At 44.2% G+C, this 16,575-nt stretch overlaps 1 protein-coding gene across 1 annotated transcript in view; it reads right to left on the bottom strand.

The window, feature by feature from the left end:
- The window catches only part of NPAS2 (neuronal PAS domain protein 2), a 69,969-nt gene that overhangs the window by 40,756 nt on the left and 12,638 nt on the right, over positions 1-16,575 (bottom strand). The window contains exons 3-5 of the mRNA XM_012727310.1: positions 14,477-14,566; positions 3,658-3,778; positions 2,561-2,674 (exon numbers count right to left, since the gene is read on the bottom strand). Coding sequence (XP_012582764.1) covers positions 2,561-2,674; positions 3,658-3,778; positions 14,477-14,566 — 325 coding nt within the window. The remainder of the gene's footprint in view (positions 1-2,560; positions 2,675-3,657; positions 3,779-14,476; positions 14,567-16,575) is intronic.

The following is a 16,575-nucleotide window of genomic DNA, read 5'->3' as shown; positions in this document are numbered from 1 at the left end:
GAGACACACCTAAGCTGAGCTTTATTTTATTATCCCATTAATCATTGTTTATTTAGAAGTAGTGCACACTATCAAATTTGAAGTATTATATTAAAACATATCTTATAAACCAAATATAATTGAATTTTAGTTATTTCATATGGTTTAGTCTTAGGAATTCATTGAACTGTGACATGTTTTGCTGCCCATTTCAATCCAAGTTAGAACTATATTTTAGTTGTGTTACAATTGCATTTGGAGATTTATGTCCCAAGGTAGTCCCCCTACCTTTGATTTATACAACGAGCTCTGGAAAGGCACTCTACACTCATGGTTTTAAAATTTCTACTTTCAATGCTGTGTGTTTATGGCAGTAACAGTTTAAAAAAAAATCACACATAATTTCCACACATTCTTTTAGGCAAACAAACACTGTCTCAACTTTAAGTGAAAAATAAAGCCTTGCTAGTTTAAAAAAAACAATCACAGGTATTCAGAATGTAGCCTGCCTATTTCCTTGAAACCCTCTAAAATGTGAGAAATGACAGGAAGCTTCAAAGTGATATTCAGCAGCATCTTAATGAGAGCTGTGATAATAGAAATTCACAAATGATACAAGCGTGGCTCACCAGCCAATCAGAGGTCAGTCCTGTAACTAAGTCCATTCACTGTTGTCATGGGGATAAGTGGAACAACATCCCTTAGTGCTCATACCCTGGCACTCTGGGGACTAGGGTGCCTTCCCCTCTTTCATGTGGCTACTTGGGATATGCTGCTACCCCAGCAGCTGGCATTACGGTCACATAACAAGTATTTTAAGCAAATTCCAGACTCCTGCTTATATTCACTCAAGGGTAAATTTATGGAAGGAGTGCCACAGCAAAAGAGTATCATTACATTTCATATGAATGCACCTGGCATCCTAACTGGGCAGTCTCAGAGTCTACATGCACCATTCTGCCAGTGTGATTTTCAGACCAAGTGTTCAGGGCTCAGACCTGGACGAGGGGCTCCCTGGCTGACTTGGGCCCATCTGCAAACCTGCCTCCAGGCTTAGGGACCTGAGTGGTTGAGAGTGGCCAGAGGTCAGTTTTCTCAAGTGGATCCTTAACGTGGGGACAGCAAGATGCACTCAAGGCCTGACCAGACCTAATTTTACACACCTGGTACTCTATAGAAAACCCAGCTTGTGGGTCACTGAGGGGGCAGCTTTTTAAAATTAAAATGCAGAATCTCAGGAATCACTGAAGATTCTAGTCTGGGAAATATAAAGGTGAGGTTGGAGCAGTGCAGTTGGGGAAAAGCCTCATGTTCTGATGCAAGAGGTCACAGATGCTGAGACACAGGCCCCTGAGAATGAGGCAAGCTCCTAGAAGGCCCAAGTCAGCCAAGGAACCCTTCATCCAGGCCTGAGCCCTGAACACTGGGTCTGAAAATCACACGGCTGGATCATGCATGTAGTGGGAGATCTAAACAAAGCATTTGTTTTATGCAAATAACATACCACTGAGGATCATGCAGAGCTGAGGAAAAATCCTAGTTAACCTGAGTTCTAGAACTTGGCGCCCTTACTTTCGCTGGTTGCAATGGAAATTCTGGGACTCATCTGACTGGGGCAAATAGACTCCACCATGGGTCCAGAGTTACATTACAGCAACCAAAGTCTCAAGGTCAGTGTCAACTCTCTGTGTTGCCACCTGCCCAATCTCTTACTCCCAGGGCTCAATTTCTGTACATGTTTGCCTTTGGTATTTTTCTCCAGATCTTCTCACTCCTTCGACGCCCCCGTCAACATGCTCTCCTATTTCCCTCCGCTCTTTGCTGTTCTACATACTATTAGAGCTTTGTTGAATTTTGAGGTGCAGAGCAAACAAAATACAGGCCTTACTGTATTGGGCTCCACAATGGGGCACATGCTGAGATGTGTAGTCTGGAATTTCTGGCATTAAGAATGCATTCCCATTCTGCCTGGGTCAAAAGTAAGATTTCATGTTTAATTTCATGTTTAAGTGTAATTTAGAGCCAAGGCCTTTGCAGTCAAAGCTCGGGCAATTAGTTATCTGGGTAATTTCAGAAAGAGAGAATTTACTGCTTGGCTTATCCTACTTGACAATTCACCCAACATAGAAGCCTGGCTCGTTCTAAAATGGCATTAGGGTCAGAAGATCTATGAACCAGATCTATTAAAGCATGCTCACACGATCCTGTAAAAGGAGGGTAAAAATGCAGAAACCAAGGTTCTGGTCTTCATGTCACAACGAAGCCCTGTCTGGCTGTGCGTAGGCTGAGCCTGTTCTTTATTAACTCCAAGTTGTTTCTCACAGTACAGAATTATTCCATCAGCACAGAAATGTGCATTTCAGTGGGACTTAGTGCACTGGCATAAACAGGTGTGGGAGTGTGTTCTTCTCAAGTGGGAGATAACATTTATGAGCACAAAATGCATCTTGGGAACATGAAAATCCAAATGCAAATATGAAAAGCTCATATTCTCCATCCTCCCTCAGAGATTCTTATGCCCCCATGTGCACGTCTGCATGATAAAAGACACTGTCGCAATTATATGACAATTAAAGCTTACCATTGTTGTAAGAGCGAAAATTTCCTACAAATTTTATGTATTCATAAGTTGGAAATTCCTTTGGGTTCAAGCTGCCTCTGAGAAGATGGCAATAAAACTCTAAATCGTTGTCAGCTGGGCCGTTAAAAGAAAAAGAGGAGAGAAAGGGAACGTGAGCATTGCAGACTCTAGACTAAACAAGTAGCTTTTTTGGGCGGGGGTGAAACTCACAGGATGTAGTCTACACACGGCCAGGGTATTCCTCTCATTATGACTTTTGAACATGCTTTATAACCTCCGTAGCATAAGCTCTGCCTCCCCCCTACCCCCCAGCTTATAGATATTTTGCATTTCATGCTTGAACCCAATTAGTCTTAATTTGCTCACAGATGTCTGTGGTTGGTTATGTCGGCATCAATTAGTTCCGGTTGTTTTCATAGGGTATATTAAAATAGAGCTGCTCTTATAGAGCTGCTCTCTTTAATTTAATCTTTTCATTTTGTTTTGAAGTAAAATCAGATGTACAATGGGACACATTAATCATGGCCAATGGGCTAAGGTTGGGCAAGGCCAGGCATCCTTGCTGCTTCCATCCGGGTAGAAGCTCCATTAAGTGACACCCAGTTCGGCAGGCACCAAGGCCAGTCTTCTCCCCAGGTGGCCAATTTTGATCAAAACTTTAAAATTCCCCCAGACCCACAAATGTACGTAAGTGATCAGATGACAAACCGAGGGGAGGCGAATTTGGAATTTCAGCCTAATTACTGAGTATGTAGTTGATTTACATATATCTAGCATGACAGTGTCCTTCAAAATAAGACTGTTCATTGATTTTTGCAGTTTATTTCTGAAAAAGGAAAAAGGACTCACTTGTAGTACATGCAAAACAAGTTATTCTCCTTAAACTCTATGCTTTCAAATTTTCCACATAAAAACGAAATGTTTTACATATCCCAAACTCCGGTTTTAACTTTAAACTTAAAATGTACCTCTACAGATCGTGGAAATGTTCTGAGTCACAAGGAAAATTATTATTAAATTTAGTCCTCCCTACTTAATTCACTTAACCTCCTTTCAAATTCTTTATACCTTCTAAACGCAGTAAAGTTTAAACTTACATTTTAAGTATTCTGGGGAAGGGGAATCGTTCACAAGCATATGGGAAGAAAGCATTTTATAAACTTCTGAATGTTCTTGTTCTGGAAGGAAATTTAACAAATTCTGATCCATGACGTCCGACTGAAAAAGAAAATAAAGAACAAAGGTATACACTCAACAAAGATGAAAAACCAACGCAAAAGTAAAAAAGTGAACTTTTGTGACAATTTGGAATTAGTTACTGCAATGAAAAGGTCAGGATTTGACTTCCCGTGAAGACTCTCCAACTACCACTCTGTTACCCTGAATCGTAATCTGAAAGGTTTTCCTTGCTCAAGTGCTTCAGTGCCAGTGCACATAATTCAAGACAGAAGTGAGAGTCAGACTCCAGCCCCGGCCCACAGCAGACCTGTGGACCTTCCTGCATTCTTGAGGGGCAGCACAGAGCCCCAGTTTGAGGTTAAGCCCTCATATGAAGAACTCTGAAAAATATGAGGGGTTCCTTTTCTGGTCTCTAGTCTGGCAAACAGCTGCCTGTTTACTTCTTAAAGAGCTCTAATCAAAGCGCATGTTTTTCCCAAGTGCCGAGGCACTGTGGATGTAAGATATAACTTGAAAAATAAATTTAACACAGTCTAGTTCAGTTCACAGAACTGTCTGTGATGGTGGAAATGGTCTAGTCTTTGCTGCCCATACGGAAGCTCCTAGCCACACCACGCCACGTGGCTACTGAGGCTTTGGAATGTGGCTAATATGAACAAGGACTGAATTTTCTTTTTTAATATGGGAGAAAAGATTTTATTAAAGAAAAATTTTTAAGCAAACATTGCATTTATAACATTGTATAGTTTTCAGGTGAGCATCATTATAAATCAATGACAGTGTATACTACATTAAGTTCATCACTAGAAGCCCAATCTATTCTTCACCACATAATTGGTCCCTTTAACCTGATTTACCTACCCATCTTTCCTTTTCCTTTTTTTGGTACTCACTAATTTGGCCTCATAGTCTAAATGTTTATTTCTGTTTTATTTGGTTTGTTTCTTTTATGCTATGTATGAATAAAGTTATATAGTATTCTCGCACCCCTATCTCTCTCCCCTGTGCTCTCTGTCCCTACACAGGGCATTGCCATCCCATCACTTGCAGGGAGGCCTCCTTGACTCCCACCCACCCCCTGCCCTCACCCCTCTTCCTCTTCACAGCCAATGTACAAGTGCCTAGAGATTTTCCTTCTTCCAGTTCTCTCAGCTCTATTAACTTCTCTATTTCTCTGGCTCCTGGCCCCTGGTCCAGACTACCGCCCTCTCATTGGGGGAAAGAATTAGCCAAACTGGTCTCCCCACACCCACTTTTGCCCCAATCTAAGTTATCTTTCACCCCCTTGCTCAAAGCCATCTGTTGGCTTTCAGTTATTCCCAGAACGCATTCTCAATCTCACGGCTCAGGAAGGAAGCCCCGCACAACCTGCCCTCCATCCACCCTCTGCTCCTGTCTTGTCTCCAGCTTCCCAAACTTTCTTTTCTCCAGTCTCCCAGGTTTGTTCTTCCTTCTGGGCTTTGCCCCAGGCTGTCTTCTCACGCTGGAACATCATGCACCCTCTCCTTTTGCTCAGCTAACACACATACACCCTATAGGTGCCTGTCTTGAAATGACGGCCTTCAAAAAAACACCCATGACCTTGTCCAGACTGGAGCTCTCACCCTCGCTTCCCGGGTGCTACATGGCATTGTCATGCCATACTCTGATTGGTGGGTAAGGGCCTGTCTTTGCCTACATGGTTGCCCTATGAAGGATCAGGCTGCATCATAGCAAGGCAGGCAAGAGCCCCAGAGATAAGGTTTGAAAGTTGGCTCTGTCCCCTCCCAGCTGCACTTGGCTCAGCTGCAAGAAGAGGTAGCTGCCAGGGTTAATGAGCAGATCCTTGAGTCCGGTTGCTGATGAAAAGGACACCCAGCAAATACTCAATGCTAGGCATGCTTGCGTGTTTAGTAACCTCCCACGAAATGATGTGAAGTTGGGTTCCTTCATGTGTTGACATGTGTATGCAGCCCGCCTCTTTCCCAGGGAGCATCAGGAAGGCAGGAGTCCTGTCTGCCTTGCACCCCCATATGCCTGACACTGAATGGTGCTCATTCTTGAGGGGAAATGTGTGGATAAGAAGAAACAGCAAGACAAATAGTATGACAGAAAGAAAGGAAAGATATCCAAAGACATCCCAAGGCATTCAGCATGGTGTGCTAAATCCAAAATTATAGGGTAGGAGATTTTCCTAGGGGACCATTCCTAAAGGGAGGATTCTTGAGTTGGGTCTGGGGGACAGGATGGTGGCTGACTGGCAGCCATGTGCTCCCAGAGGGGGCAGGGCACACACAAAAGAAGTATTTATAGTGAAGGGAGAGAAGTGATGGGTGGGGGTAGTTCAAGGGGGAACGGGCCAGAGGATATGAGTACCCCAAAGGACTCAGAGTTCCATGTATGCGCCAGGAGGAGCCACTGAGAAGCTGCCAGGCAGGGTGATACTAGTATTTTTTTTTCTAAAGATTTACTTATGTATATAAAATTGGGGTACAGGCCAGAGGTGCAGGGGCGGTGAGAGAATTCACCAGAGACAGAGTGGGGAGCAGAACAGGCTGACTGATGAAGTACACTGCTGAGGGGAGCAGCGGGCGGGTCAGGAGAGGTCTGCCGCGCCATTGTGGGTCACCGCTGGGGCAGGCGGGGATCGAACTCATGCGGAAGTGGCTTTAGCTTCTTAGTGCTGTGCTTTAGCCCGCTGCGCCAGCAGGGAGGGCTGGCACTTGCTTTTTAATGCAATCCTTCCAGTAGTCTGAGGAGGGAGGGCACATTGGTAGCCTGGCTAGAGACCTGGTCAGAGTGTGAGCAGACACTGGGGCAGGGCAGATAAAAAGACACAGTTCATGCCATTCATTTGGCAACAATCCAACCCATAGGGACTCGGGACAGCGGTGAACCTGCCGCTATCTTAGACACTGAGAAGAAACACACAAAGCAGTTAAGCCTATGGCCAGCATCACAGGGGGTGTGAGGAAGGGTGTGTGGTGACTAGTGAAGGACAACAGGAGGGAAAGAAAGAACTCCAGTGGCTCCCAGCAACTAGTTTGGAGGCAACCACTTTGGTCTCCGAGGAGCCTTCTGCAAACCCCCTCACTAGCTGCGCTGTCATTTTCTCATTCTGGTTTGTCCAAGTTCCTTCTGATGTTCTTGATTTTATTTTAAGCCCATTCTGTTTAGTTTTTTAGAAGATGATTAATGCTCACAGATGACAGTAGTCTTCCTTTTTAAAGAGTTTTCAGATACATGAAAATGATAACTTAAGTCACTCATGGCTTGGCGCAAAGGGCCATTCGGAAGCCCACAAACTGAGGGAATGTTTGGCAAAGAAGGCCTAGGGGCACTGCCTGGCTTCACTGCTCCTGTGCAAGATGGCTAGCAGGTCAGAGAGCTGTGTGTGTCTACACACCTCCAGATTCTGCACAGAATAAAGATGAATCTTGAACAGAGGTGGGGAAAGGCACGCTATGGAATGGTGGGGAGAGAGTGAGGATTATGAATGAACACACAGAAAGGACCTGGAACGGTAGCTGACGTGGTGCAACCTCTCTAGTATATATCTGCTATTATACTATTATTATGCCATTTCTCTGTGGAAAACCAACACAAACAATGATTAGTGGAAAACTTAAGCCCTAGTGCTTACAGAACAGTAAATTACATTTGCAATTGAACCATACTTTGAAGGAGCTCAGCTCTGCTTATTAAAAGCATAACAGTTATGGAGACAAGGAAGGGGACATACCATCTGTAGCCACCTTCACAGCTGGACCGCACGAGCAAGAACATCATTTACCTCTTGGAGGCAGAAGCTCTTTACCCCAACTCACTGATATGCCACTGGCTATTTGATCAAGAATCTGTTCCCAAAGAGCATCACTAGGAATGCCTGTCTCAATTCCAAACTGCCTATCTCCCATGTTTTCACTTCAGGCACCTGAAAAGACTGGGGTGATCTGAAAGTGTTGTGGGAGATAGGAAAGTACTTTCCTTTCTCCTGTGGAGAAAGGGCCACTCAGTTGCACCCAGCAAATTAAATGAGCCTGTACGAGGGGAGCACAGACTGCTAGCTGCCACAGCTGGAGGTGGGTTGGGTGGACGCTCAGGAATGTGCCCAGGTATCCTGACAATTAAGATCTGTGTTGGCCACACGGAGAAGGGAAAGTGGTAAGAAGCCTTGGAGAAGACTTATACTGAGAGATTAGAATGGGCTCAGGGATGCAGTGAGGGCCAGGGACTCCCTAAAGGACCAGGGAGTTGGAGGCATATTTGATAGGCTTTGATTTAATTTATATTCAGAATCAAATGATAACCAAATAGTAACACTTTCAGAAGGCAGTACAGGGAACAGTTTCAACCTTGGAGTAGGAAAGAATTAAGATATAAAAATCTAGGATTCCATCAAGATGGTGGTGAGGTGAAGATGCCTGTCTTGCCTATTCCAGACATCCAAAGAAAAACTGATGCAAAACAAAGCCAAAAGCTTTGAGGGAAATGCTAATGATCAACAAACACAGTATGCGTCTCAGCCAAACTGAATGGGGAGGAAAAATGCACAGTGAAGTTTGTTTAAAGTAACAACTGGACAGTGCAATCCACAGAGCCCCACTGCGACAGACTCAGGCCCATACCAACACCGGGTTGCCAAGCACAGGCACTGTGGGTCAGGGCCACAGCAGGCTTTCAGGATGAAGGATGCATTGCGGAGAACTACAGAGGTGAGGGCACAGAGCAAAGGCTATCGGATTGACCCTGAGGCTCATAACACAGAACAGCTGCAGCAGGAACTGGGTCAGGGCACCGGACTTCCTTGTAGACTAGGCTCTGACTGAAGTCCGGGCTGGGATATAAACACCTGCCACCCCCATAAAGAAATGTGTCACAACAGGAAGTTCAGATCCTGGGTCCAGGGGAGGTGCTCCTTTGATGCCTAGTGCCAGGTACTCTGATACCTAACGGTACTTCTCCAACCATTCCAACAACAAGTACAAAAACAATTGTTGAAAATTTACTCTTACTAAAAGCCATACACAATTGAAAATGGAGACAGACAAACACGGTATAGATGCCAGAAGGTGCCAGAACAAAGAACTTTGAAAAGAGCCCTGATTTCATGGAGTTGTGGTGTATGACAGAAGGGGAATTCAGGGCAACTGTCCTGGCAGTGTGGCTTGAACTTAAAAAATGGAGGATAAAAAACAAAAACAGAGTGAAGGTAATGCAAGCATGAGGCAACTATACTAAGAAACACTATAGCTGATTTGAAATTTTATTTAGGGTCTTAATCATTATCAAACAGAAGCAATGGAGAGAATTAATGAATTTGAAGACACATTACTGGAGAACACAGAATAGAAGAAGGTAGAGAAAAAATGGCAACAGTGTAAGAACTCTCTGGTCCAAATTAAAGAGACATAGTATCTGGGGCCCTCTCTGTTGGCGTAGCGGGTTAAAGCACTGCACTGAGAAACTAAAGCCACCTCTGCATGAGTTCGATTCCCGCCTGCCCCGGAGGCGACCACATGGCGAGGCAGACCTCTCCTGACCAGCCCGCTGCTCCCCTCAGCAGTGTACTTTGTCGATCTGCCTGTTCTGCTCTCCACTCTGTCTCTGGTGAATCCTCTCACCCTCCGCATCTCTGGCCTGTACCCCAGTTCTATACGAATAAATAAATAAATCTTTAAAAAAAAAAAAAAAAAGAGAGACATAGTATCTGTATCATGAAGATACCTGAAGGTAAAGAAAAAAAGAGAAAGGCACAGAACCTACTTAAAGAAATAATGGCTGAAAACTCTTTCAATCTGGGAAATGACCCAGATTTTGCGATCTAAGAGGCCCAAAGGATTCCAAACAAAATATCTTCAGATAGACATACACCAAAATCCTAATAATTAAGCTCTCAAGATCCAATGATAAGGACAGAATATTGAAAATATCAAGAGGAAAAAGGGCAACCTATAAGGGAACCCCAATCAGCAGATTTTTGAACAAACTTCACAAGCACAAAGGGTCTGAAAAGAGATACGCAAAGTACTTAAGAAAAAGACAGTACTTAAAAAAAAGGTAGTTCAGAGTTAGCTATCCAGCAAGATTAACAAGATAGAAAGAAGAGTAAGGCCTTCAACTGAAAAGCCAAAATTAAAAGAATTTATCAACACCAAGCTACATAAGAAAGAACACCCTACAGGGGTTATTATAAAGCTGAAGAACAATGATTATCAAGACAAAAGACACCCCAGTTACTTAAAATGGAAAAGGAGGAGGAAGGTAACAATATCACCCATTAGAGTCACCCATTAGAGACCAGACCATCCAATGGTCACATCAACAGGCCACTGCATTGCCTCAGTAGTCTACCATATACCAACATCAGTAGAATCCCTAAACAAAAAATTATAGAACTGACACATAAGACTAAACACAAGAAAATAGGAAAGGAAAAAAACAGACAAAAACAAACACAAATACAAACACAAATCTCAATAATCCTCTACATGTATGTCTGTGCTCACTTAAGCATTAATTTAAAAACTGAACAAATGCTTCATACATACTTCTAGCTGTATGATGTATAAAAATAAAATACATAGGGCCCTCCCTGGTGGTGCAGCAGGTTGAAGCACAGCACTAAAAATCTAAAGCCATTTCTGCATGAGTTCCATCCCCCGCACGGGAGGTGAGTCACTTGGCCCAGCAGACCTCTCCTGACCTGCCCACTGCTCCCCTCAGCAGTGTACGTCAGTCGGCCTGTTCTGCTCCCCACTTTGTCTCTGGTGAATCTTCTCACTGCCCCTGCACCTCTGGCCAGTACTGCAGTTTTATATGCATAAATAAATCTTTAAAAAATAATAAAATAAAATAAAATACATAACTGGTAATCTGGATTCTTGCAACCTGTGGTCAAATTTTTAGCTACAGTCATACCTGCTGGGGCCCCTCTAGACAGACCCTCCCCCCCCACCTCCCAGATTTTCCCTGAAATAGTGTCACAACTGATGAGATGACCTGGATCAGGTGTTGCGTTCCACCAGCAGGTGAGGTCAGGGTGGGTAATAAGAGCAGAAGATGATTCCTCTAAGGTGTTTCATGGCCCTGGCATTTCATGGCAACTTAAGCCAGAGGCTCTGTCTTCCCCTTTCTGTGACCCTGCCTCTGCTGTGACCCTGGTCACAGGAACTTGGCCCAACAGTGCACTTTGATCTTATACTTCTTGTACTTCTTGCTTCTTTCACTTGGGGAGAACCAGTGTTTCACATAAGCATTTTTTTTTGGTCTGGTGATTTCTCCAACTCCTTAGATTATTTTCTGTGGGGAAGTTGTGCTTAGCATGCCCGTATTTCTCACTTCCTAGGCACTTCCCACTCCTGGCAAGCTGTTTGTAACTGCTCCCAGTGCAGCAGCCCCACATATGAACTCAGTCTCTCCTTCAATGAACATCTTGGCACGTGGGCCCTGTGCTCTGGGTGTGGGTCAGGAGTGAGGAGTGCTGCACTGTGAGCTTACTAGCATGCTCTGCTCACTAGGCGAATGCCACATTTGTCAATAAGTTGGAAAAGTGTCACGAAGTTAAATGTTAGCACCCAAACAAAAATGCAAACAGAAAGCACCAAGTAGCCCTACTTACTCTTTCCCATTTGGTTCTGCCTGAGCCATGCTCTTTTCTCAAGTCTGTCCAAGACATGGGACTCAGGCCTCTTGGCTCTTGGCTGGAAGGTTTTCAACTTACAAGATCCCTATAGGCCTGCTCACGTCTCTTACTTTATTTCAAAACAATCAGTCTGCACTGATTCTAGAAGCCAACATGCACTGGTGTTATCACCATGGAAAAGTTTGACTTTATCTTAAAATTGTTTTTGCTTTGAACTATTTTCTTCCTTTTCTCTGTCAAATGGGAAAAGAAAGTTCTAGGATATTTCTTGAGGAAATTGCTATATAAAAATCTATCATGTGAGCTTTTACCCTGTCTGAACTTATAGTAGTAGAAAGGAAACAGAGAAAGACTGTAAGCCTAACAATCTCAAAAGTATAAGGGGATTCTTGCTGATTCTTATGCACCCACCGTCACAGGGCACCGAGTGACAAGCGGCCTCTGATACCAACAGGGGGCGCTGCAGTGGGGGCCGGAGGCCTCTGGTTCCCCGGCTGGACTGGTGCCTGCTGGATGTGCCTCCCTGCCGTGGTGGTATCATCCATGCTAAGTCAGGGCCTTTAAGTTGCTCATTCTCTCCCTTCCTAACCAGGGGCTCCACCCTGAGAGCCTTCAAGGTTACTGTCTTATACAGACTTCCGAGTTGAGGTTAGTACAAGCCCTAGAGCCAAAGAGTCAGAATTGAACCCCAGTCACACCATACTCTCTCTGACTGTGAGCTTCAGTTTTATCATCTGTGAGCAGAGTTAGTAGCTTCTTAGGGCTGTTGTAAGTGTATGGATAAAGGGAGCAAATGTTAGTCCTTACTCTGGCCTGGGCACAGTTCTAAATGCTTTCCACATGTCACCCCAGATGAGGGGTTCTTAAAGAGTGTCTGCTGGCATAGAGTGAGTGCATAATAAATGTTAGCTATTTTCCTACCAGTCTCTAATGGGTTAAAGTTGAAGTCTTTCAACAAAATCTCAAATATCACAGAAAGACAATCTCACAGGGGGGTCTTCTGAATTGCTGTAACATCCATGCACAGATAGACCCTGAGTTCACATCCAGTAATAAATAAGTCCAAGAAGTGAACTAAATCGTAAGTAAAATCCCTAAATGGTAATCCCAAGTCGTGGCATCGGAGCAGGGCGCTGCGGTCAGTCAGCCTGGTGTAAAGCCTGCTCTCACCCTCACAGGCCGGGCTGCCTTGGGTTTCCTCCCATATACAAAGGTGGAAAGATGGGGTCCCCTGGCCTGCTCCTCTGCTCAACTAGCTGTAAGCTCACTGGATCCTGGGAGTTTCCACCCTCAGTTGCCCTATGCAGCCACTAGCAAGTGAACTAAGCAGAAACAGCAACGATGATGGTGATTTTGGTGAAAACTGGGAACTGTAAGGTAGAAGTAAAGAGAAATTAAACTCTGGGATGTCTGCATCCCAGGCCAACCTTCACTGAGGGACTGAGGGGCTGCCTCAGTGTATGTTGAGCATGGGTCTATATATAGACATCAATAAGCATTGAAATGAGCAGCACCAATAAATTATAGTTGCGCCATTTCTGCCCCTTCTAGAGTTAGAAAATAATTTAGAAAGGCAGTCTTAAATTGCCCCTTAACTTCCAATCAGTGCAATTCCCAACATACTCTCTGAGTCCTCTCCTCTCTGTCATGAGTCGCAACTGGGTCATCAGACAATTACAAGCACATAAATAAACCTGCGGCAACCCTGTTTACCCAAACAGCTCTCAGCTGCTGTACCTTGTGCCCAGGTTATTAAGGAAGGTACATTTTATTGCTTTCAATCAGTGCCTATCATTGCCCAATCCTATCCATTCACCACAAAACACAGGCTCCCTCCAGAGAAGCATCTCTCAGATGAACCCAAAGAAGTTGGGCAGATTTGATACAGGGACAGGGGGAGGTCACTTCAGTACCCCAAACTTCAGCCTCAGTCAAGATGAAACTGCATTCTCAACTCCTTGGACTAAGTGAGAGCAAGATACTTTTCCTGGCATTTGTCCCCCCAATCTCCCACAGCCTAATGCACCCTGGAAATGTTGCAGTAATGCAAAGACTTCTGCCTAACAGGATAAGAGATGCTTTTCTGGGCTATAACAGAGATTTGGGAAAAGGAAGCTGTGGAGAGTAGCTTTAAAGACATCATCTGTAGAAATGCTGAATGGGGGAGTGACCTCTGAGGACATGGTGCGTCAGCCCATGTGGAACCCTGGGCCATTAGCAAAGCTGACCTCAACCCCAGGGAGGCAAAGTTGCCTTCTGAGCAAGGCCATGCTGTTCCCAGGCAGGTGTGGCTACAGGGGTGGGGAGTGCTGTAGGGAAAGCAGATTGGAGAGGCTTATTGGGAAGAGAGGTAAGAGAGAACACATTATCCTTATCAGTCGCATAGGAGGCTCCTGCTGATCTGTCATCAAGGTCAGTTCTGTAGGAGTAAATAATGAAAAGTATGGCAATTTGGTCAAAAGCCTATCAAGGGACCTTCAGAAGTAGACCTTCCTCTAGGCAGGTACTGATCTGTGAGTCAGTTCACCCTAACTTTCTGGGGCTATTAGCCAGCAAGGCTTATGAAGAAGGAGAGAAACATTGGGAAGGGAGAAAGAGGAAGGAAAGAGGTGAGAGGAAGGAACATGTAGGAGGGACTTTGAATGTGCTGCACCTAACCCACCTTTCAACCCCAGAACCTGTGCCTGGCTCTCCAGTGACTTAGAACTTGCACATCTCTTGTATATTCTGCACCAGCTCTCAGATAACCAGACACAGCCATCAGCCTATGTACAGGCTCTGGGCCCTGCTAACTGTGCAATGACTCTGTCCTGGTCCATGGCTCATCTGTGATTTCTGGTACACAAAGGGCAGGAACATGTACCCCTGTCCCTTCACAGGTCTTGCCTTGCTGGGATCATGGCCTTGATTGTCCTGGGATCACATGCTAGACCCACTCTTCCTCCAGAAGGCCCTAGGACCTTGGCCTCAGCCAATCAAGGGCATTCTTTAACTCTCCTCACATACGGATCCCTATATACCTGCACTACCCCCAGAACTGAGATCGGAATGATGCTCAGGCTGAGGAAATCATGTATACTAGCAAAGGCCACTCCACCAGAGCAGACACTCACCGGTAAATGCCCAAGGAGAGGTGTGATACTGTCAGAAACATAGAGGATGCTGCCGTCCGTCGTCACTGCAATGATGAAACCATCTAATGCCTGTGGAAATGCAATGGTGGAAAGCTGTTTAGTCATGCTTTTATGGAGATGTCCCCAAAGCAAAGGACCCCAACTATAACTGTTTATAACTCTTAGAACCTTTCCATGAATAACCTCATAGCACATTTCTACCTGTTGTACAGGATGGTTTCTCTCCCAGAATTTGCCTAGTTTAGGTTAAAGTCTGGTAAAGCACTAATCTGACCAGTTGGCATCATGAAATAAAATTTTGCCATGGAAATTACCTAAGTAGCTTTACTGATAAGCATATTACTGGGCTGGATCACAAACACGCAATGATCACTAAAAAATGTCATTGATATTTTATGGTCCCAATTCCCCTACCCACAATGCCACCTTGGTTAAAGATAAATATTAGCTGAAAGCTATCATACATAATAGATACTTTAAAAACAAAGTCTTTGAGCTGGTCAAGGCTACCTTAGCCTTCATTCTTGCTATCAGAGAACCACCTCCTGAAGGACCATCATTCCACAGGAGGAAGAAGTAAGAGCTGAGGGCAACTGTGCTGTGTAATTCAACTACTGATAAATCCTTAAGTATTTTGTAATGTTTGAACAATCCATTCACTTGGAGGTATTTACCAATTGCCCACGCAGCCAGCACACTGCTCTGGAAGCTCATGACAGGAAAGCAGAAAACAGACACTGTTTTCTCCCAGAGACACTTTAGCTGTTTTTTTTTTCTTTTTTTTTTAGATTCCTTATTGTATGTTCATAATGCTTTCCTCAGACATACCTGAAAGTTGATTTCTAGAATTATACAAGGTAATTCAGCAGAGATGGGTTTGAGAGGATTAACAGGTGCAAGGAATGAGATGGAAGAGATAAAAACCTCACCAGAAAGCAAACTATTGAGGGAGGAGAACAGCCAGGTCCCCTTCTACTCCAAACCCGTCACTGCCACTTTTACTGTCTGGATCACTGCACTATCATCCTACTCGAATAGAGGAATTTTTCCGCTTTGGAAAGCAAACAAAAAAAAGATCCTGAAATTTGCACTTAGAAAATAAATATTTGTATGCAGTTAGCTAGTTTCAGGGTGTTCCTGGGAATCTGCATAGCCGAAAGGCCACTGATTCTTTCAAGTTAAGAAAATGTGGCTAAGTGGGCTGCAGCAGGAATGGAAATAGTGCACCAACTACACACAGGACACCCCGAAACGCATCAAAGTGTGTTTCTTCTCACCAGGAAAACTAACACTCATGTCATTTATTTTATTATCCAGAAATATTTAATGATATTTTATTAATTAAAACAGAATATAACTTAATATAGTTACTATATGTCATATACTTAAAAATAAATCAAAGCACATATCTTAACTGGATCTCAGCCTTTTGGATTACATTGATGGTTTTCAACCGGGGGCAATTTTGCCACTGGGAGCTTCAGGCAAGGTCAGAAGAGGTTCTCCAGGTGAGTACTGAGGTGGGTGCTGCTGGCACAGAGAGGGTAAGGCCAGGATGCGGGCAAACACTTTCCAACACACAGGATGCCTCCACAACAAAGTGTTGCCTGGTCTAACTGTCAACATACTGAGAAATCCAGGTTGAGAAACTCTGATTTAGATTTACGGTCATGGTGCACTTTGATTTCCTCTTCCCTCAGGTACTTTGCTAAATAGATTTTTAGATTCTACTTGCAGTCCTTCTGGAAGTGAATTTCTAAAAAGAAGTGGGGACCCTGTTAATGATGCCAGTAGAATACTTTTGGAAAAGCAGATTAGAATACTGGGCAAGGCAGGGCCACAGAGGGTCTTCCTGCCCAGGCAGCGTGTGCCCCTCCTGACCTGGTGGAGCAGGTGGGTGTTAAAAAACTGCCGATATTTATAGATGGGAGATAACATTCATCAGCTCAATGGCATTTTCCATCAAGTGTACAAGAACTGCACTGAGTCACTGAAGTAAAAATGCTTTGCTATGGTTTTACAACTTCCGTCAGCAGCATTTGAGAGTGACTCAATGGAACATGATCACAAAGCGATGT

Source organism: Condylura cristata, unplaced genomic scaffold, assembly GCF_000260355.1.
Source record: "Condylura cristata isolate star-nosed mole 26May11 unplaced genomic scaffold, ConCri1.0 scaffold00020, whole genome shotgun sequence".
NCBI classification, from domain to species: domain Eukaryota; kingdom Metazoa; phylum Chordata; class Mammalia; order Eulipotyphla; family Talpidae; genus Condylura; species Condylura cristata.
This window is presented reverse-complemented; position numbering and strand designations above follow the sequence as displayed.